General features: G+C 42.7%; 1 protein-coding gene across 2 annotated transcripts; it reads right to left on the minus strand.

Moving 5' to 3' along the window:
* Positions 1-1,637: 1,637 nt before the first annotated feature.
* On the minus strand, positions 1,638-21,744 carry MORF4L1 (mortality factor 4 like 1). 2 transcript variants are annotated; one of them, XM_084293354.1, is made up of 13 exons: positions 21,615-21,744; positions 18,928-18,974; positions 17,431-17,498; positions 15,404-15,490; positions 14,385-14,465; positions 11,770-11,832; positions 7,332-7,357; positions 6,645-6,733; positions 6,244-6,345; positions 4,533-4,621; positions 3,135-3,307; positions 2,746-2,830; positions 1,638-2,328 (listed from the first exon to the last, which is right to left on the minus strand). In XM_084293354.1, exons 1-13 carry the CDS (start codon positions 21,652-21,654, stop codon positions 2,244-2,246), a joined length of 1,035 nt encoding a protein of 344 aa, XP_084149480.1. In that variant the 5' UTR covers positions 21,655-21,744; the 3' UTR covers positions 1,638-2,243. The 2 variants fall into 2 exon arrangements, with proteins under 2 accessions (XP_084149480.1, XP_084149481.1); XM_084293355.1 differs by lacking the exon at positions 11,770-11,832.
* Between the last annotated feature and the right edge of the window lie 851 nt (positions 21,745-22,595).

Here is a 22,595-nt window from a genome sequence, read left to right on the forward strand (position 1 = left end):
CAAGCTGATGTACCAAGTGGTCGAGGGGCTTCTTTTTGTACTGGTTAGGGAATTAGCTTCTGCCATGAAATAACACTCTGTGCCTGCGCATGACTTACAAATAGATGTGAGCTACCAGGAAGTTGACCTAGATGAGCCATTACAGAAGAATATCTTAATAGGGTAGATGGAGATGGAGACAAAACATCCAAGAGGAGATGGCTCAGTTCAGCTGAGGAGGCTGGAATGCACGGGCATCACTCCACCACACCCGAGCACATACAGGCTGCCTTGGGAAATGCACAGGAAGGGGAGGAAAAGAAACATCCAGGCAGGGCACGGTCTTACACAACACAATCACACAGCCCAGAGTTAATTCTATTAGTGACCAAAAAAGTAAGTCAATTTGGCAGGAACTTGCAATGTGCAGACAAGAGATGAACTTCACATGCCTGATACTGAGATCAAAGCCAAGTACAAGAGAAATCTGCTCATGAAGATAATACACACAAGGCACCTTGCAGTACTAGACCCTCTTTTCCTGCTAGCATCAGCTGAGAAAAAGTTTCACATTTCTCTTACAACCATTTCTTTACCTCCTATTTCAGCTCTATCTGCAATGGGATCGAGACAAGAGTCAGGACCTGTGAGGAAGTTCAACAGCTTCCAGAAAGCCATTACAAACAGCAAGTTGACTCAGCAGTGCAATTCACAGTATAACTCCCTTGTCTTCCACTTTACCCCTTAAGATACTACTACACATGTAAAATTGAACTAGAACACAGAAGTGACAGAAGCCAGGCAGAGTGCACGTTCAGGGCCCAGGCTCTGCACTTCCACATCTGTTCTGCTCTTGATCAGCCTTACACAGAAGGTGTTTGAACCCTGGAGGTGAGGACAGGTGATGCAATCTGCTTTAGTAAAACATTCATCTCAAGATATAGCTACAGAACAGACCAGTGAAGTCACAATAAAGCATTCGTATTCAGGAAAAGACTTAAAATGTAGCTAGCTCAGAAATAGGACAAGGCCAGAAGCCGTTTTTCACTGAAGATGCATCGTGTTCTGCATCTGCAACAGGCTACGTGGAGTGATGGACTCGATACTTGGTGGTACGCAAAATGGCAAGTATAACAAGGGCATTTAAAATAATTATCTCTGTATTGATTTCTGGCTTTTCCAGTGTCATAAAGTTAAGAACTCCTACAAAACCAGTTTTATGAAGACAGTATTTCAGAAATACTAGCTGAAAATAATTGGCCTCATTTACAAAGAAGCAAAGGGAAAGGAATAGAAAAGGCATAGTTAGGTAAGCTCAATACTGACTTTATATTTTCCATGAAAAGCGTACACTGAGCATACACAACCAGTTACAGATAACTACGCTTCTTGCCGAGGCTAAGAACTTTGTGACAGAAGTAGTAAAACTGCATTATCAGTACTTACAAACTCCAAAATGACCCCAGAGAAAAAGAATCCACCTCACTGAAATTGGATGCGTTAGCTTTAACTTATAGTCCCTGGAGTTAAGAAGAAACAAAACATCTCCAAGTCAATACTGCAGATCTTTATATTCAGAGCAATGCACTTTGATCATATGTGACATGATATTATTGTAAGTGACCAGTCCAAAGAGAAATATCAGAAACAATACTTGAAATTAAAAAAAAGTTTATTTGAAGATCTGTAAAACAGCTCTGTAAGAGACCAACATTTCCAAGACACTACTATATAATGCATTTTCCTACTGTTAGAATATAAAAAGTCACAGTCCTTCAACTACCTAAACAAAAACATACATTTATGGACCAAACATTTTACTTCCAACACCAAGAAAGAAAATGGGTTTGAGAGTCAGACTAATAGCACCACAACTAGGTGATCACAACCCTCATGGGTCTGAGTCTGGATTTGTCATTGCTATGCCATAAAGCAGATTCGTTAGGCACATCTTAATGTCAGACCCATGAGCACAGAAGAGTTCATACAATGAAATATAACTGCATTCTTTTCACATTCCACTGATGCAAACAGTAGCAAGCCAGAAACACCAAAGTTTCCACTAAACTCCAAGCATCCATTTCAGTACAAGAAAGTTTTCAGAACTTAAAAATGCCAGTTCCATATTAAACACACAACTTTATTCACTTTATGTTTACATAGTCTGTGCAATAGAGACATGTGCAATAGAAGGGTGAAGAACAAGACGAAGTGGACAGTATTACAAGGATCCAATGATCACTGTGTTGCAGAGCAGCACACCATTATACTGCTTTCCGATGATATTCGGGAGGGGCTACTTCATAGTCACTGGCACTAAACAATGCAGAGGAGTTCTTTGCTAAGTACCTATGAAAGATATTAAAAAGATTAAATGATTTTCTCCTAAAATCTGTTTAGCATCACAAATGAATCAAAAGGCGTTTAACTGAGATCATAATGAATGATTTCAAAAGTATAAATCCACTTTATAAATCCATCCACAGTATAAATCTACTTTATAAATTCATCCACTAGAAAGTCAGCTGTCCAAAGCAATTAGGGATCTGACACCTCATGCCAAAAATCAAATCCAAACAACCTGGTGTCAAGCAGCTCTGGCTCCAAGTGAGCACGGGGAGGTTAAGATTAACAGGATGGAACCGCTTACATTTGAGGTTCAGTCAGCTGCTGAACCTCAAAACCCCCCCCATTCACTGAAAATAAGCAGACTTTTGTAACGTGACCCAAGTTTTGTCTTGTTAAAAGGGTTTAAAAAGTACTTACTTTAAGAAGTCATGCAAATAGTTTAACAGCAAAGCCAGACTCTTCTCATCAAGCGGTGTGTAAGCAAGCATAGCTCCGATTCGTACTGTTCAAAACAAGTAGCACTTCTTGTTAGAGATGATTAAGTATTTCAGTAAGACTAAACCTATACTAGCATATATGAAAAGCCCAGGAATCTATTTTTATGTAGAACCTAACCTATAATAATTATTTTGCATTCTAAATCATTGAATAACTGACCATTAGTCTATGGAATAAAAATAAAGAATGAAGTCCCAGGTTTCAAAGTTGCCTGTCAAACTTCTGCAATACCCACTGATACTCAAGACAGGAGAATTGTAAGGATTTAATTCTCTAACCTCTCTCCAGCCTCTAGAGGAGATACTTACCAAATAGCCTCAGTAGATGTGGGGCACCATAGACTTGAGACATAGGAGCATCTGGGTGATCTGCTAAGATTTCAGCATATTGGGGCCTCTCAAACTTGTACAGTAGTTGTGTTCCCAGCATGACATTGAAGTATTCTTTAATTCCAGCCACAACTTCATTGACTGCATACTCCCTGGTAAACAGAGAAAACATTGCAGATCTTGTTCTAATGACTGGATGAACAGTAAGACTGGAGTTGGCTTGGTGAGTCTGTCAAAGTTCTGGAAGTCTTTTACAAACCTTCAGATTTTTCCAGCAAAAATGTCTGGAGACCTAAAAATGTACAGCTGCGAGGAATGGTGCGTTTCAAGACCTCCTTTAAAAATTGTTTTGAAAAAACTTGGTTTTAGTCATCTACAAAAATTAGCTTGCACAGTCGCTTCAAAACAGCAAACTTCTTAAGACGTTTACCAGCTCTTTGTTTTCAACCAAAGTTAATCCTAACTCACAACAGTTTAAAACTGTCTGATTAAAGTAATCAGACTGAACTACTGCTTAATGGAAGGGGACAGCCATCCAATATTTCAGGCAATTGACTCTTTGTAACTCTCAGTGCCATGCTCTTACAGGCCTTCAACTTCACAACGAGTTGAAGAACAACTGTATAGGAATTTATTTTCTGTATAAGCAATCATTTCTTACTCCACCCAGCAAAAGTTTAAAGTGGCCATTACAACTAGATAAATACATCAAAGCACCCTGACAAGCCAATAATATACTTCCTCTTGAATTGAAGAACAGTTTCAGACTTCAGGCTTTTGTCTGTGAAAGCAAAAAGCTTCATTTAAGAATAAACACACCCTGTTTGTTGTCACAGCTGGACCGCTGATGCAACTACAAGCAAGAATCTTCAAAGTACCACCTCAGGATGATCAGCTTTGCCCATCCGATTCTTTTAAGAGAAGTCATCATCTACCCGCCTGTCCTCCACCCCTTACCTCAACGAGAAAGCCTGCCAATACGGTAACACTTTTTGCTCATCTGCTATGTAGCCTTCTTGATAGTTTGTTCAGCTTACACACAGCAATCAACACCTAATTTCTTCACCCAGTGTAGAAAAACTGAGCTAGAACGAAGGGGATGGAGAATGATTGACTTGGCTTCTGTCAGCTTCCTTCAGGAAAAAAAAGCCTGGGGAAGGGCAGGGCATGAAGGAGAAATAACATCCAGAAAGCAGAACCAGGTCTTTGAATTACCTCCTCAGATTCCTTAACTCCTTGATCACCTTGGTCTTGAACATTAACCTGAGAGCAGGGCTGGGTTTATTCGTTTAACAGCTTTACTAATTTTCCCATGAACTACAAGTGCAGCAACAACAGCAAAAGATGTAGTTACGGTTTGAAACAACTGCTACTTACTTGTTATCAGTATTTCCTCGTGATTTCTTGTAGTTTGCATAATCCTCTAAAATAGAGTCAACATTCTTCTTGGCAGGAAGATAGAAGAGCTGGGAAAGAAACAGAATTGAGCAAATGCAAGTTGCCTAAGTTGTGCAGACATTTCTATCTACGTGCTAGCCTTAGACAGACATAAGGATATTTCCAGAATTAACAGGTTAAGGTGTTAATTCTTACTGAAGGAACATCAACTGTTTTAGTTGTGCATACTGAAATACTTAACAGCAACCACATTCATGTTTCCATTTAACGTTTCTGCTGCTCAAAAGCAACCTGAATTGCCAAAGTCAATCCAAGAGCCAAAGGTATGCAGCAAAGCACACAAATGCCAGTGCAGACCTGCCTAGCGCAGGTCACACGGCTGTTGCAAAAGCAACGGTGACAGCTTTGATTATTCTTTGTCTGCTTTGCTTCTTGCGTCTACAGTTCAGCAACGGGTACCACCGTGCGAAGCAAACAATGCCACTAGGCACATGCTGGGAAGTTTCACTGCCTGCACCATCTAACGACTATCACAGCTACATCACAGCCTGCAGGACTGAAGACGAATATTTGTAGCTGTGATTGACCAGTGATTATCTTCCATCTGTGACACCATACTCAGATCACCTGTACTCAGATACTAGTTCAGTTACACACTGCAAGGCTAAGCAGTAAATTCACAGATTTGCTTTGTTTCTTTGAGGCACGGGCCCCAGTTCACTTACCAATTTCTTTACCAAATTCCTTTCACAAAAGCATTATAGTCTGAGGATAATCAGGTAAAAAAATCCAGTCTGCAGAACTGGAGTCAGTGTAACACATACTAATACTTAAGCACTTTTCCTGCTGGTGCAAGCATAACATTTCTATTCACCACAAGTCAGCCTTATCTATGTAGGACAAGATTTTTGTCCATCTGGGATTTTTGCTCACTGTGAAAACAGACAGTACCTCAGAGCTGCAATAAAATTCAAAGCATGCAATTGCAGCCTATCAAATCAAAAATAAACAACTTGCAATGCTATTTTCTATGCTTCTTGCCAATTTAAGTAAGCAGCTCCACACTAGTCATGACTTACTAACAAGTTTATGAAAGTGTATTATACTTTTTAAACTGGAAGACTGTCTTGTCTAGGTAAAATTACTGTATCAGGAAGCTTTATATAGATTCTACCTCGCAGAAAAGTAGAGAATCACTGCTTTAAAAGACTGTTTCTGTCGGAGCTGTAGAACTTGAGATACTTTAAGAATTGGGCAATAAGTGACACGTAAACAAGACAGGAAGGAACTGAGATAGAACGTCTACCACACACAATGTTCCTACAGACTAGTTGTCTACCAGCTAAGCAAACTGTTCTAAGCATGTTTGACCTATTGGCATGCTTTGAGGAACACCACACTTCATTTAAAATTACTCTACTTTCAAGCTTATGCCCTGTTAAACTGAATCTATTCCAGAAATGTACATTCAGCTCTGCTGCACCATGCTCATAACCTCACAGGTGACCTTTGCTTAAAATCCAACTGGGATGAGAACTATCAAAAACACTGTCAGGCTTCTGTCAAACTCTATAGGAGATTTAGCTACCCTGCACTTGAAGAGGATATGAAATTCCAGTTTATCGTCCTTGCCTATGCACAGATTTTTTTTTTTTTTTTAATTTATTATTTATTTACTTTTAGAGATTACCTGCTTTTGCCTGGTGATCAAGTCCCAGTCATCTACCAGCCATGGTTTCAGCTCTTCTGGGATTTTCACCTTTACTTCAACTCTGTTCATAAATGTTTCTTCCTGGAAAAAAAAAAAAAAAAGTGAAGCCACACTAATTACTTTCAGATAACTATCCAAGATAAGAGTCACCGTATCGGTTGTTTCCACAACTCAAACACATCACTGGACTACGGAATTGCCAAAGTAGACTCCAGAGGGAACAGGGAAACAACTCAGATTTTCCAAGGCCTCTTGGCAAACCTAGGGTTTTGCAAAATTATAGCATTTCACGCTGCCGTACCACAGAACAAACACTGCTGTCTGAGCAAAGCATCTCGATTTTCTGTCAAACAGCCTACAAGGGAATCACCAACACGTACACTTTCCACTGTTGGATCAACTCGAGCCCTCTTCTTCCTAGGAGGCTGAGGAGTCTCACTGGTACTGCTCCCCTCTCCAATTCCAGGAGCTGTACAGAAAAAGAAGTTATGCTGCTTAAGAAGTCTGGTAAGTCAGTAAGAAATGCCATTAAAAAGAAAAAAATAAAGCATTTAAAAGTAAGATTCAGACTTCAAGTCATCTTTTACTTGCTTTTTGTTTTAATATTACTTGTATTCTGAACATCACACATTTGTGACTCTGATCTGCTAAATTCATGCTTATCTGAAGATGGAGATTTCTGCATTAAGAACAAACCAGGGCATCAGTACCTGTAACGTTCTTCGGAAGAATGTTTTTGGAGCCAGCAGCTCAGCTTTGTGAATTGTGTCCCATGTCAATAAAAAACAACTCTGACTTACCAAAGTATTTCAGATTCACGCGGATACCACTTTGCTTTTAATTTGCAGGAAGTCAAAATCTTGGCAAATAGTTTCTGTACAAATCAGCAAGTTATACGTTCCTCCTGCTGGAGGGGAATGGACATCTAAAATCCAGGAGGAACACCATAAGGTGATACTGTAAGCAAACCTGGGGGGGGGGGGGGGGGCGATTTAAGATCTTATTCCAGCTAAGAATTTTTCACTAGGGATATCCACTTCCACAAAAAAAAATGAAGATATACTTACTTTTCTGTTTGTTCTTTTTTGTTTTCCTGCAAGAAGAACACAAATTATTGCAAATATAAAGACAAGTATTTAAAGAATTGAAAGCCAGAAAAATTGTCCAGTAAGTTCAGAACCATGATCAAATACTTAGCCTATCAAGTATTTAAGTAGCAGCAAAAGAAAGGAAAAAAAGTTAAGTATGATTTATCACTAAAGTTATGGTGCTTTAAGATTTTTCCAGGACAAATGGTAGTATTCACATTTTGGGGATTCATTAAACTTAAACCTACAAAAGTCCAGAAGACAGGCCAAGAACAAGTATTTTAGAACAGACCTGACCAACATTTATCAAGTAACATCTACAGATACTTCGTATTTTCCAAATACTTATAGATGTTCTACTTCAGCATTTCAGGCATCACTTAAAGACAAAATACAAGACAAGGAAACAGAGGTGATGGAAATTATGAGTTGCAGCTAGCTGACTTTCCAGAAAAAGTATTGAAAAAAACAATTTTACCATTACAGCAGCATAAGAAAGTTTGAATATCACTATCAGAATTAGTTATATGCATGAAGTTGCATGATGATGCAATCATAGCAGTCCAAAGTTTAAGGGAGATCATGATTATACTTACTGGAAACATTTGGAACAATACTGAAGTGTTGTTCCTACCATTTATCATCTTCCAGATGCTGCTCTCTTAACACTTCAACACTTGGACTTGCCTGAATTCTCTCTCCTTAGCCCTTACTTTTATTCCAACAGTTATGCTGAGAAGCTAACTTCCAAGAATTTTAAAAACACTATGTGCAAATATTCAAATATGTCAAGATACGTTAATGACAAAAAAATAAACTGCTACATTATTAAAACTAAAATTAAACTTTGTACGTTTACTAACCTTTTCTAGAAAATTCGAATTAAGAGCCTATTAGCCATGTTTCCATTTGCTCACTGTTGATAGGAATCCAGTTAAACCCCTCTCTCAAGAAAACAGAAATCAGTGGCCTAGATTCCAGATTGTGAGGATAAAACTCTTTACCAGTACAAGATTATTTCTTTGTTAATTCATCACAACGTCAAAAGACATTTGTATTCAGTCTCTGAACCGGGATTATCTCAGTCAGGAAGTAGCCAGTCTCAGAAAGGTCTGAAGACAGGAAAAGCAACACTTTTCTCAAGCTTCAAGTCACAAGCAATCATTAGGCTTAAAAAGAACAGTGGGCAGAGTAAACATCCCCTCTCCAGGAAGAGGTAACAACTGCCAAGTGAAGTCACCGATAATGGACTTGTGTATTGAGGAGAATGCCTTTCCTTCCAAACCTAGAGTAAACAAGTAGAAACAGGGAGTTCTTTTGAGAATTAATGTCACAAGATAAAAATAAAATCAGAGCCATCAGTCTAGAAGCAGAGTGTTAGAAAACTGGAGCAGACGGACAATCCAAAGTACTTCAAGAACTACTGCAATTAAGAGAGAAAACCACACCTATGTTGCTGATGCACAACGTCTAGCATAAACCCATTCAGGGCAGTTGCTTGTGCTCTCCAGCCTCATTCCTTACTTCTCGATTCCTTACATTTTAAGTTATTACATCTCTGCTTCAAGCCAAAGCAGCCATCTGTTCGCAAAGTCTAAGACAAACCTGATTTAGGGAACAAAGATCTCAGGGTAGAGACAAAGCATTGCCACTCGGCAGATTTTTGATGCCTGTACAGCAGAGTGGCTCTTCAGTAGGTTATGACAGCTGTGCAAGATGAACTGCTTCTGCTGCGTAGAGTAATGTAAACATACAGTGCACTCAATAGCCAGGAGAAAGATGCAGCATTCGTATCAGAGCTTGTAGACAGCCTTATTGAGGGAAGCTGGAGCCCGCGATAAGCAGCACGTCTTTAGGCAGGCTCATTAGAGACATACAGTTGAGGAACATCACACATGTTCCTGTCCTGGGTCTGGCAGGTAACTTCCTGCAAAGGAATTCAAGTCCCAAGTGACACAAAGAGATGAAACATCCAGGAAAGGCTGAAACACATCCTTCTGTGCCATTTTACACCTACGTGTAACAGCAAGCCTCAGAACACAGAGCAGCATTAAGTGTCTTTCAGGGTCATGCCTAGAGAATCGTCAGGAGAAAACGAGATTAGCTTAGTAAAGAATTCAACACAAACATCGTCACAAGGAAAAACAAGACATGGGAAGGTTTGCTTACTCTACAACAGTTACGAGTCCACAACCATCTAGGTCAAATACCTGCTACTGCCCACAGAACTCTTACTTTCCCTAAACTCGAGCCTTTTAACAAGACTTAGAAATCTTTTGGAACCTCCCTACAGCAGCTGGTTAGGATGCAAGCAGCAGAACAAAGGCGAGTTACCACCTGGGGCTCTGGGATTTGAGGTTAAGACTCTTGTAAATGCCAGAAAAGGGAGATCAGCAAGGTGCCAGGTTACTGATAATACGACAGCACAGATGCAACTAAGCTGTCCAAAATCTTGAAGTCTCTCCTAACACAAGGTGTCTAGTAACAAAAGCTTACATGAAAATACTCAAGTATGAAAAGCAAAGATGTTGAAGTCGTCGTCAGCCCTCTACTGCTCTTGCAGCTTGGTTACTAAATCAGCTGCAAGGAGCAGCATTCCCATCAGAATTCAGTTACAGCCTCCGACACTATTAGCAAAGGATAAATACTGAAGTCAGAACCAAACACATCTCCTGCACGGTCAGGCAACCTGACCTTACACGGCACACCAAAGTAGAAGAGGTAACAAGAGCAGGAACAGTTAGCAGTGCAGAACTGCTCAATACCAGGAGTAACCAGTGGGTGGGAAGAGTGTTTATTGTAGAGATACCATTAAAGGGTGAAGATGGACCAATTAATCCTTCCTCAAGATGGAAGTAAGACCAAAAGCCCAACCAGAAAGCATTAAAAAAAAGACAGGAGTCGTCATCCTCCTTCCCCTCCTCAGCACAGTACCGAATTAAAATGAGGAACACGCTGCCACAGGATGCTGTGGAGGCCAGAGGCCCAAATGGTGCAGAAATTAGGTAAAACAGTCCTACAAACGCCTATTAAACCCATCACATGGATATAGCCTCCAACTCAGAAGTCCCTTGCTGACAGGCTGCTAGGAGCAGAGGGTATTTTTGGCAGAAAAGCACCGCAGACTTGACTCACTTGAGGACTGTCCCCAGGTACGTGCTGTCAGTGACCACCAGACAGCACAGCGGGTCAGGAAAGTCTCCAGCTGGAGCCAGAATGGCCCTTCCAGGGTTGTTACAGCCTCAGGCAGCTGGCACAGAGGCAGTATTCGTATACTGTCTGACATTCAGAGGACTGAGTAGCTCGTGTGAGAGCTACGAGCTACGCCAAAGATGGTAGGGGATGCCCCAGAGGACACGCAGCAGGAGCACATGCTTTGGAGCAACGTGTTCAGATTAAGAACAGGCCTTCTGTTAGAAAAAGTAACAATAATTCACGTTTAAGTTGAGATACTGCTTTGAGAGCATCTCTGGTGACACTGCTTGCAAATACATCAAAAAAAATACGTCTTCTCAAACCTGTTCCTCAGTGCCATACCTTCACTCTAACCCTCTAGGTTGCCCTTCTTCCTCTCCGAGCACAGGCTGACTCAGCTTACTGGTTTTAACATAATAATCACATTAGGCCCATCAAAGGTAGCATCAACTCTTAGAAACTGGAATTCAGCAGTACCATAGATAAGACAGTCTAGGAAAGCCAGTACCTGTAGGGTTGGATTTCACTTTCTGTAACCCACTGTAAACACACAAGTATTTTCTATCAGAGTTTTTCTAGTTACCATACGATGATTAATTTCAAAAGAACTGCGAACAATTTGCATTTCATGCATATTTCTATTTGATTAAATACCGCTTAGACATAGCTTTAAAAAACCTTTTGAACTAGTTGCTGCAGTTTACAGAACAGTTACTCTGAACAGACTCAAGCCATGATAAAAATATAGATTACAGAGCAAGATCAATCCTCACATTTGTAGCACCATCTACCACAGCAGCCGAGCTCTCAGACTCGCAGAGCACAGTGCAGTTTATTACTGATTTCCATGGAAAGAGAACTCCAGGCTACAGTAAACATGCAGGCCAACTGTAATCTTCTAGAACAATCCAGTTTCAAAACCCTGAAGTCAGTTGTCTTCCACTTTTTGAACAGCGGGCACCAAATGCATTTAGCTGCCCAGAACATCCCCTTCTCCCAGCTGAAAACTTACACATTTCAGAGAAACTAAGTTCTGTTAGTCCACGCCAGCTTTAAAAAAAACACAATATTCTGCAGCACTTTGAATTGTTAACTGAATTGCTACCAGAGCTTACATCATTACAACTGACGACTTTAAGAGTCGCTAAAGGAAATCTATGAAAGCAAGGAGGTTTGGATTTCAGGATGAAAATCCTGGTTTGACAATCCATCCTTAACTCACCGCGTCGATATTGTAGGGGTCTCCAAACAGCAAACAGTATGCGCTCCATCTCGTCTGAAAAATCTAGGCACAATGGGGGTTGAGTTAAGGAAAGAATGTCAGACCTAGTGCTCAGCCTTTAAGAGAATCTATTTAAGATTCAAAAATTTACCTTTTTAGCGGTGTTTTACAATCTTATTGAACATTCCTGGAGGATAGTTTTTTCTTAGACTTATTTCCTTTGCATTCTCGTTTGGCTATCTGAGGAATAAGTTTTTACAGGTAAGTTTGTTCCCTCTGTTCAATCCTCCAAGAATGCTACAAAAGGTAAATTTTGAGGCCTAAATAGGTTGACAGCGTTACCCTTTTAGAATAGTTGACCAGTTTCTCCCCCTCCCCACCAACGGTACGTTATGTACCTGCAGCGACCTCAGATTTATAACAACAGAACAATCCCGAAGTGTGAGCTGTATTCCCAGATTTGTCACAAGCCACCTTGACTTCAGGTGTAAGCAGGATGTGAGCAGCAGCAGCTGAGGCAATAACGTGCAGTATCGCAACCCTGCATCACTGCTAAGTTCAGTCACAGCATTTCCTCCCCTCAGCCTCCAGGTAGGGAAGAAGATAGGGAGACTTTGTTGGAAGAACCAGAGGTCTAATTGAGAAGGATGCTGGTAATGGCTAGAGACTAGGAGCAAGATCAGTGCAACAAGCATATGGGACCCTGTGATAGAACCTTTCACATCGCAAGACTGCTGTTTTAATGACAGGCTTTCTTCCTCCCCCTTTACTACTCTGATCTTCCACCTTGAAGGAATTAAGCTTTCCAATCACCATGAGAATTAGTTTCCTGTATGTTTTGCTACACCAGAAACAATCGCTGATGCTTGTATTGTGATGACAGCAAAAAGCAAAACCACTCCCTTTGCCCAACTGGTTTTAACCAAGAGTAAAGACAGACCCAGTAACGTGCTTTTGAGCTTTGAATTTAAACAGAAGCTTAAGATGAAGTCCTTTTTGCTGCGTCACCTTGGATGCAAGGTGATTACATGTGGGGGAGAGGATTAAGCTGACTTTGAGTTCTACTGCTTTTCAAGTGGAGGTTTAACATTTAGCATTTTCTCAGCCCCAGAGAGCAAGTCACCACCCCACTGCAATCAGCCTGAACTCCTAAAATGCCTGAAGCTGACAGTACGGGGAACCTACTCCTGAATTTACTCTTAGGAAGTTCTCTGTAATGCAATTTGTAGTCATGAAAACATTTACAATTGAGTCATCACCACCTATGTCAAAATTATACATTAAATTAATTCTACTCCTACTGAATAAAACACAAGCAGACTCAAGTGCAACAACCCCTCGAGCAGTCCCATTAGTAATTACCACAATTTAGATATTTTAATTAGTTTTTAATGACTTGCATTAGGAACTGTCTGAGCAGGCTTTTTTCCCCCACCTCCTCCAAATAAAGACAGACTGACTACGTCCCTGTCAGAAGCCCATCCCAAGCTGAGAAAGCACACAAAACTGGTGTGCTTAAGGCACTTCGGAATCTGTAGCAACAGACCGAAGGAGTACACACACAGCATTATGACCAAATCCATCTAACTCCCCATTTCGAAGACCAAAAGACAATTTACAGCCTTGGATAGGCTTTGGCCAGCTGCAAAGTGAAATCTGCATTCAGGATCTAGAGCGAAAAAAGCCTTTATCCACTGCCACTGCACTTCTCAAGCCAACGATACTTATTTTGTAACGCAAAGTTACCCATAAGTGAGGCATGAAATGCGAGGCTGCTGCCAAATGCTCTTAGCTGCTGAAATGACATCCCTTCCTTCCTCGTGAAGACTAGAATAATAAAAGGAGTCAGCAGTTCAAAAGATCTAGGATATCACATTAGAAATGAGTATATTCGTGATTAAAAAACTGAAGTACTACCCCAAACAGAAGAGTTTCATGACACATGAGCAAAGCAAAAGAGCTATGAGAATCTAAGCATAAGGCCACACAAGCCTATTCTGAAAAACAAAAAGGATGAAATGGAAGAAATCTGACAATTACAATCTGATTTTTTTTTCTAATAAACATCTGAGCTTGCTTCTGGTCTCTTAAGATGCAAAACCATTTTAATAGCATGTGTTTAGATTTGGAAAAGACAGCAAAACACCAAAGGCTTCCTAGAAACGGTTTTAACAACTGTACAGTAAGAAGGCAAGGTATTTTAAGGATTTTTTCCCCCCACATAAGTGCTTGCGCAGCCAGGAAGAGCTGCAAAGTTCTGTACAGAAACCAATTTCACTAAGACACACAAGTCTTATGAGGATGTCACAATTGAGTGTCAGGCAACTAACTTGAGAGGAACAGTATTCCAGAGAACTATGAAGTGTTAATGTTTAGCTTACTCAGTACCTTGATCCAAGATTAAACATCATTTAGTCTTGGAAGACAGTTTTAATAAAATAATTCAACAAAAGCCTTTCAGATACCTCCACAGTAAAATGCCTGCATGGGTTGTGTCAGGAGTAAAAGAATGGTTCTTTAGGCTAAACTATAAGAAGAAAACTATTTAGAGATCAATAGTAGAACTTACAAGCAAAAGTTTGAGTTTTTTGTTTTTTAAATAAAAAGCTTCTTACACTTCAACATTTTTCTGCTGCAGACCAGATGTCTTCTTGCCCGGAGCAGCACCTCTCATCTTCCCCTCTGCATATTGTTCCCTTTAAAAAGAATACATTTTGCAGTAAGACTAACAGGAAAAGAACCTTGTTTTCCCCTCAAAAGGTAATAGGTTATACAGAGTATTCACAAAACTTCTAGTAAGTGATTTCAAGTCTTATTTGGGATAAGGAGGAACAAATTCAACTCAATAGCAAGAAAAGGACTTTAAAGGTTGGGCTAGATGATCTTAGAAGTCTTTTCTGGCATAAATGATTCTACGATTTAAGCTTCTTCATATAACAAACTTCAGAGTATAAATTTCCATTTACACCATCCTCTTTACTCAATCACCTAGAAGCAACACACTAACTGCTTCTGAAAAATAGCACATTCTAGACAAAAGCACTTTTGTTACACAAAAAAAGAATCAAAAGACTAGCACTCATAAAAATCAAAGTATTTGTATGCATCTTGAAGCTGCCTGAGAAGATAACATAATGGTTTAGGTTGGAAGGGACCTCTGGAGTTCATCTGGTCCAACCTCTCTCTCAGTCAGGGCCACCTAGAAAAGGTTGCCTAGGAACATGTCCAGACAGCTTTTAAATATCCCCTAGGAGGGATATCCTCAGCAGTTAACAATGTATTTTAGGGATACTGCATAAGGATCGTTTTCAGTCACCTAACTTCTGTGTTACAGAAGGTACTTGCAGTTCATCAGGTTGCCTCTCCATTTCATCAACCTACTCTTCATTGAAACCCGAAGTAAGTTTTACAACTAAGCAGCAGCTCACTCTTAAATTTCTAGAGCACTGAGATCAGAATACCTCTGTAGGCCAAAGCACCGCAAAGAACAGAGACATCCTTCTTGAAGGCATTTGTTGTAGTTTTCTTTTTTTGGTTGTTTTGAACTTACTGCCCTCCTTTGACATATAGCTGTTGGATTGAAGCCCTATAGATAAAAATTATTCTGCTAACAGTGACTAACAAAAATACTTACTGATTGGCCTTTTGAAGTTCCTTTTGTTTCTGTAAATTGGTATCCACGTATTTGAGCACTCTGCTTTCTGGAACCCATTCATCCCAGCTGGAAAAAAAATAAAAATCAAACAATTGTTCAAAAACACCACAGAACTGCATTCTACATAAAATAGGATCAATCAAAAGCTTTGCAGAATTTGAGACTGAACTTTGCTTTTGTTACAAGTCACGGACTGGCACAACTGAGTGTAAGTTACTAAACGCATTCCCCACTGCCTGAAGCTGTAACAGTTTCTCTAGGGAACTGTAACCCTCAGTCATTTCTGAAAGTTTCCCAGATTTGAAGGATAGGCAATTTGGGAGGGAGGGGACTGTCTTAATATAGAAGAATCTCAGGAGAAAAAAAAATCTACACTTACTAAATCACGGGGCATCTGTAGCCATAACTATATTATGAAGCGAGTTTCCTTTATCTATTCCAACATTTTATAGGTTAACAAATTCAGCAATAAGATCTTACTGTAAGAAGAAGAGCTCTGATTTCTGTCTGTGAAGGAAACCAAGATGGCATGAATATTTGAAGAATCTGAAGTGAACGATGTAAGAGAACAGGTGTTGGGGAAATTGCCATTATGAGCAAGAATTCCACTTTGACAAAGAGTGGATAATCCAAGCAATCTGACAAATTATTTCAAATAAAAGCACATTAAAAGTGGCCAAGTTATTCCAAAACATGCAAGTTAAAGCTCTTTACATGAGTTCTGTGTCATTTTCACTACATGGCAATAGCTACCACCCTTGGAACACCAAAGTGACAAAAACCAATGCCACTGCAGGAATATAAAGTTTCCAGGATTCAGACAAGCCAAGCTTTGCATCCAAATGCTAGAGAAACAGACACGCAGCTGTACGTATCCTAAGGTTCCATTTTTAGGATAGTGCTTTGGTCAGATAGGTAAGCTCCTTGTCTTATTCCTGTCTGTACAGCTGTGAGACCTCCAAAGAAGTGCTATATAACTGCAGTACACGTTATGCTGTATGATGAAGAAACTTCCTATCTTGTTGATATGTGCAGAAAAAAAATAAGCAGAGCTATTAACAAGTAACAAAGGACCGTAATTACAGAAACCAAAGTTAAAAAATCATATTGTCCCAGTTGTATAGATATTGCAGCAAAGCCACTTTTAATGTAGCTAACTGGAAGCTTGAAGGCAAAAAATAAATAAATAAATATATATATATATATATATATATATATAAAAAAATCAAAAATCAGAAGGCCTTTTGGAGTCTGAATAGCTAGAGCTTCTTCTCACTAAAACCCTCCTTTTCTTAAATTCAAAACTGAGTGAAAGAACTCAAATTAAACAAAAACTACACAAATGCAACAATCTCATGACAAAATTAATCCTCAGTGAGCTGCGCATTGTATCATGAAGACATCTTTATTCTTTAGAAGCATCTTACCGAGAATCCTATTATTTGTGCAGAAGGGAAAAGTATCTCTAACAGCAACTTTGCATGAAAGGCCAGAACCAAAACACAGGTTAAAACTGCTCCTGTGAAACACTAAAACAGATAGCTCTTCCCATTCTGAAAGCAGCCTTCACAAAGGCATGTTTTTCCAAATCTTTGCTGCCAGAAGCAATTTAAGAGTGAAAAACACAGCGAGTAGAGCACTTTGATCCACTGCACCAGGGATTACCTCTCATACCAGCACGCAGTAAGAAAGTTTTTACACTGAATATTTCTGCCAGGGAGGAATTACAATAACTGCTGTCAAACTTGAACAGAGCACTACAAAGCCTTCCCATTCATTAGTCTGCTGACACCCTAAGCTAGTTTGTCTAGATAACCAAGGCCTGCAGGAAACAGCTAGTTAGGCAATGTTTTCTTTGTGTTGCTATAAATCCTTGACTCAGCTATACAAAAATGGGTCAAATTTATAGAACCTTCTAAAGACACAGAGGGAAGAGCTTGTCCATCAAGACAGTATTCAAACCGATGAAAAGAGACAATGAAGGTCTGCTTTATGGAAATACTTACTTTTTATTCCAGCCACTGTAATGGATAAAGTATTTCACTTGCTTGTCCTTTATGGCAACCTTTACACACTGGAACAGAGAAAAAAGTTTGGTCAGTACCACTGAGAACAAAAAGATCTCTGAACGAGTTTTGCTTTGTAAGCTTCCAGACTCTAAGCATGCAGAGATTTCATGCAAGCAATTGAAATACCTGGCAGCAAATTCACAGCAGAAAGGAAGTTCTCTAACACAAGTTACTGCCTATTTAGATTTGGAAGGGCTAGGCAAACAAAGAACTCTGCTCAGCTATCCAAAGGGCCACCTTCATTGACAAGAAGGATTGGAAACCCCTGAGGGTGACCCAAAGAGTAAACAAGCAGTCACTTAACTACCCCAAGGTTAGCCAAAAGCCATTCACTAAAGAGCTTGCTCACATGCAGGCCCCTACCTCACAGACAGGTAAGCTGGCTGAAGTAGAGGAGTCTTCAAAAGTAAAAAAAATAGATAATATGGATCTCTGCAGTCACAGAGAGCACATTATATTTAGTAGAAAGGGTTGCAGTAAAGGCTTTTTCTAGATTAAGAATGTACAAACGATGTAAATAAAAACAGGTACTCCTGTTAAAGACTGGCCTCTAAAGACAACACCTCTCAGAGGCATCCCTCCCTGAAACTCTTCTGTCTGAAAGTTCAGCACAGCCCTACCGGCAGCCTGCAGGACATCGCCGCAGCTCAGCCAGAGGAAGACAACGAGATGAGCCGGGACAAGCACACACACGGCTCATAACTGAACCTTCCCCTGCACCCTGACAGCTAGGAGCTGAAGCTACCACATCTGTGTAAAAGGAGAACATGGCCGGAGATTTGCCTCTTCCTGCAGAAACACAACCCAGACGACAGACTACATAACCCTGTCTAGTCTTATCTTGGTGCCCGCCCATGTTCCCAAATTCCTGGCTACACCAAAATAAATCCGTCAGCTTAGTCTCGGATAAGGCACTTCATCCAGAAAGGATGAGCCCTGCCCTGGAGATGCTGGGATACAGATGCTGCTGTACCACTTCACAACATTCTCAAGTTGCTTCACTGTTGGAACACGAAAGCACACCCTATTTGGCTCTAACTTCTAATCCCTTTCCTCTTGCCATGCTGATTGAGTCACCTTTAAGTACTTCGGAGAATCCAGAGTCTTCTGCCATACAGCATTTGCTCAAGATCACTGCCATAACTCCTCCCTGTGCTTCCTCCAGTTTAAAGAAGCATTAATACTTAGGTGTCAACACAGAGCAGAACATCTTATTTTACTGCTGAACTCAACACCATCATGCATGGAACAAACTCAGCGTCACCCAGACCTGCAACTAGGAGGAAGGATACTAGGATATCTACCTAATATCCTTCATTTTTAGCTCCTGGCCTTAAACCCATTGATGTAAGGCATAGCAAGTAAATTAATACAATTCTTTACTTTCCTGGGCAGCAGTGAGAAGCGCCTGCAGCAGCGAGCAGCCACACGTACCTTTGCTTCATAAAGGAGAGGTCCATGAAAACAAAGCACTCGCTCACCTGAAAGAAAGTTGCAGATAAACATCTGAAAATAATCCTCATATATCATTTCTGCAAAATACACGTTATCAAGTGCAGCACAGAATGAATCCCAGGTCAACCAAAGGCAGAACTCGAAGGCAGAATCTGATCTGAGAAGCAGGCTGGTGTCTGGAACATCGATTTACTGTCGTACAGGAGGATCAAAGCTGATTACTTGGGCCATGAAGGAAAAGACAGACTCCCAAGGACTTCCCCAAAGAACACTCATGCCAGGACAGCTGCACACAAGTCATATCTGAGCCTGCCCACAGCTCTGCAGAAGGGCTGGTTAACTTCAGCAAACAACTGGCCCCAAGCCCTGTGCTCCTGCCTGTGGTTCTGGCCACCCCCAGCCTGCTGTGGGTACCCCCATTTTGGGGAATGTACCCCCATTTTTGTACATTCAGTATTTTGTCATAAGTCAGAACTTCTTTATAATCACAGCTAACAACCACAGACTGCAGTCCCCGCATCCTTCACACAGTCCACGAGCACTGCTGGAAGCCACACCTCTCCTGCAATCCTTATGCAAGATCCTTCTAGGCAAGATGTCCACATTTACTACGAGCAAGGACACGAACCTCGGTGTTGCAGAAGGGTTACCACGAGCACAGAGGAACGCCAACAGGCTCCTCCTCCTCCTCAGCTTACTGCAGACAGGCACAAGGCTTCTCCTGCACACCTACAGACCGCTTCTCTCCTGCGCTGCAGAGACACCCACACCTATTCATTATCCCAGAGACGGGGTTTGGAAGAGAACAGTTCTTCAGCTAAAATAGCTGGCAGAAGCTAGCTGAAGATGCTCTGTAACACTCAGGAACGCCACGCTACGCAGAACATCCCTGCTGCACCAACGGCTTGCACCCAGGCAAGAGTGGGCAGCTCTCCCAGCCCCGCTGGCGACACCTTCACGTGAGAAGAGCTTGGGGAAGGCAGAGCTCAACAGCCCACTACTTCAACTGTTCGACGTGCAGAGCATTTATAGAAGCAAGAAATTCCCCTTTCACATCAAAGGGAAGGCTTGTGTCACGGCCCGGACATACAGGCTGGTAACCAGCATCTTGAGAACAGACCAAAACCAACGAAATCCCACCAGCACCACTGGGAAGACAAATCTGCTTTAAGCCTCTCCGAAGTTGAACTTGACATCTGAGGAAGACTCCCAAGACATTTCCCATTCGCTTTTAAAAAAAGTCAGTGACAAGGTTAACACCCGAGATACCAGCAGCCACTAACTCCCACTGGACCAGGCGCCGATCTCCGTTCCGATGCCTACACCAACGCTCAGCCCTTCTGTTTCACAGGGTACTCACACTTCCCGTCTGACATTCAGGCTTTCCCAGCTTTCATGCATTTTCACAACAAATGCAGGCTCCTCCTCGCCCATTGCTTTGTGAAGAGTGCCCGTACAGACAGCTTCTAAGCACACCTATCATTTCTCTTGGGAAATCTACAATTAAAATAATTTCACTTGTCATGCTGTGAATGCCCACAATAAAGCACTTGACCCTTAGGCCTGCAGGCAGCTTTATTCATGGGACGTTTCTCCATTTTGGTGCTAATGGTGAGATTACAAACACCTATATTTAGGGAAGAAAGTCCAAATTTGAACACCTGCTATAAATTTAAGCCGCATGTATCCCTACAGCTATGAACCATTTCTGTCTGGAATTCTACCCAACCTTTAGCTTCTGCAGCCCATTCCATTTCACCTGAACTCAGTTGTTACATCGTGGATCGCACGTTAAAATCCCGTGTGTTCCTGCAGGTTAACACACTGGTGTCAGCACGTGGCATGGGGTGCCAACACACAACTGACCACGTTCTGCCCCCAGCTGCCCCGATGCACACCCGAGCACTGCACTGAGGGGCACTGAGCATCCAGACTCCAGCTTCTTCTGCCAGCTGCATTTTTAGAGACACAGCCATGGTGAGGGACGGGGAAATAAGTTTTCATTTACCTGCATCAGTACCAACCACAGCCACTACCTAAAACTCAAGATGCATGCAAAGTAAGCCCTGCGGGAAGCAAAGTCCAATCCGTTATTGTCCTAAAGCACCGAGTGCGTTGATGTTAGCGTGGATCCTGTGATCCCACCCCAAATGCTGCAGGGCCCCAGCACGGCGCCCATCGCCCTCCTGTGCGAGGGCCCCCCCGGGAGCTCCCCATTAAGCAGGGCGAGTGATGGGCACATTTTGAGCTGGAGAAGATAAAACTCCTGACGTGGCCAGAAGATTTCAGCATTTTTAACGTATGTTAAAAATTAACACGTTAAAAATTAACCTGCATGAAAATTAAGCGCGCTGTGCGTGACAGGGAGGGGAGAAGGGCAGCCTCAGGCCTGACGGGCAGGATAGGCCGAGAAGAGGAAGAGAGGAGGCCCGGGGGACCCCCAGCCCTTCCAGAACAATCTCCCCGCCTCAGGGGCCGGGGCCGGGCCCTCCCCTCACGCTCCCAGGGCCCGGTGCTGACAGACGCGGCCCGGACCCAGCGCCCCCCCCTGAGGGCGAGCAGGCCCAGGGGGCCCAGCCGCGGGTACCGGAGCCCCCCCCGCCCGCTCCCTTTGTCCCTTCCTTTCCCTCCCCAGGCCCCGAGGGACCCCCCAGCCCCCCGCTCACCCTCCTGGAACTTGGGCTTGGGGTCCTGCTTGGGCGCCATTGAGGAGCGCCTCCCGCGCCGCCCGCCCCCTCCCCCGGCGGCCTCACCGCCGCCGCCGCCGCATCACGCGCGGCCGGCCCCAGCCCCCGCCGCACCGCGCATGCGCCGCGCCGCCGCGCCGCAAAGCACGCTGGGGGTTGTAGTTCGCTCCGTCAGGAGCCAGACCCCCCCCCCCCCCCGACACCCCATTATGCCCCCCCCCTCTTTCTCCGCGCCCCGGGCGCTGTCCGTGCGGCTGCGGGGGGGCTGGGGAGCGGCGCTGCTGATGCGGAGCTACACGAAAAAAAAAAAAAAAAAAAAAAGCGGAGAAAGGCAAAAAAAAGTCACACGCCCAACGTGGGGCTCGAACCCACGACCCTGGGATTAAGAGTCCCATGCTCTACCGACTGAGCTAGCCGGGCGCTGAGGCCAATGGTTGCCTCCGTGGTACTCGGCAGCGCCGCCCCCGCTGCGGCCTCCCCGGCCCCGAGTGGGGCCCTCAGGGGGCGGCCGCCCCCCGGTACAGCCCCGGGGCCCGCGGGGACCGAGCCGCGGGGCAGGCGCCCACCCTCGGGGGCTGGGGCCGGAGCTGCCCGCAGCAGCTGCCCCGCTGCCTCCTGCCCTCGCTTCTGCGAGCGTAAAGCTGTGCGTGTGGGCAAACCCCTCATACTCGAGCAGCCGCGCTCTGTTTGTACATGCAGCCGAATTGTGTGTTTTTTTTCTGTCAAAATGCTCCCTGTGATTATTCGGCCGTATCTCTGTTGTCATATTTTCACGTTATCACTTCAAAAAAATAAAAAAGAAAAATGTTAGCCACGCAGACAGAAGTGGAGCAGCACTAGACGTAAACGTCTGGGAAAGCCACGCATGGCCTGACAGCACCAGACAGTCTTCAAACCCTCATGCTGGCTTTTTTTCTGAAGAGATAAGGAAATAAATATTTTGCAATTCCACATACGCTT

Source organism: Netta rufina, assembly GCF_964035555.1.
Source record: "Netta rufina genome assembly, chromosome: 11".
NCBI classification, from domain to species: Eukaryota; Metazoa; Chordata; class Aves; order Anseriformes; family Anatidae; genus Netta; species Netta rufina.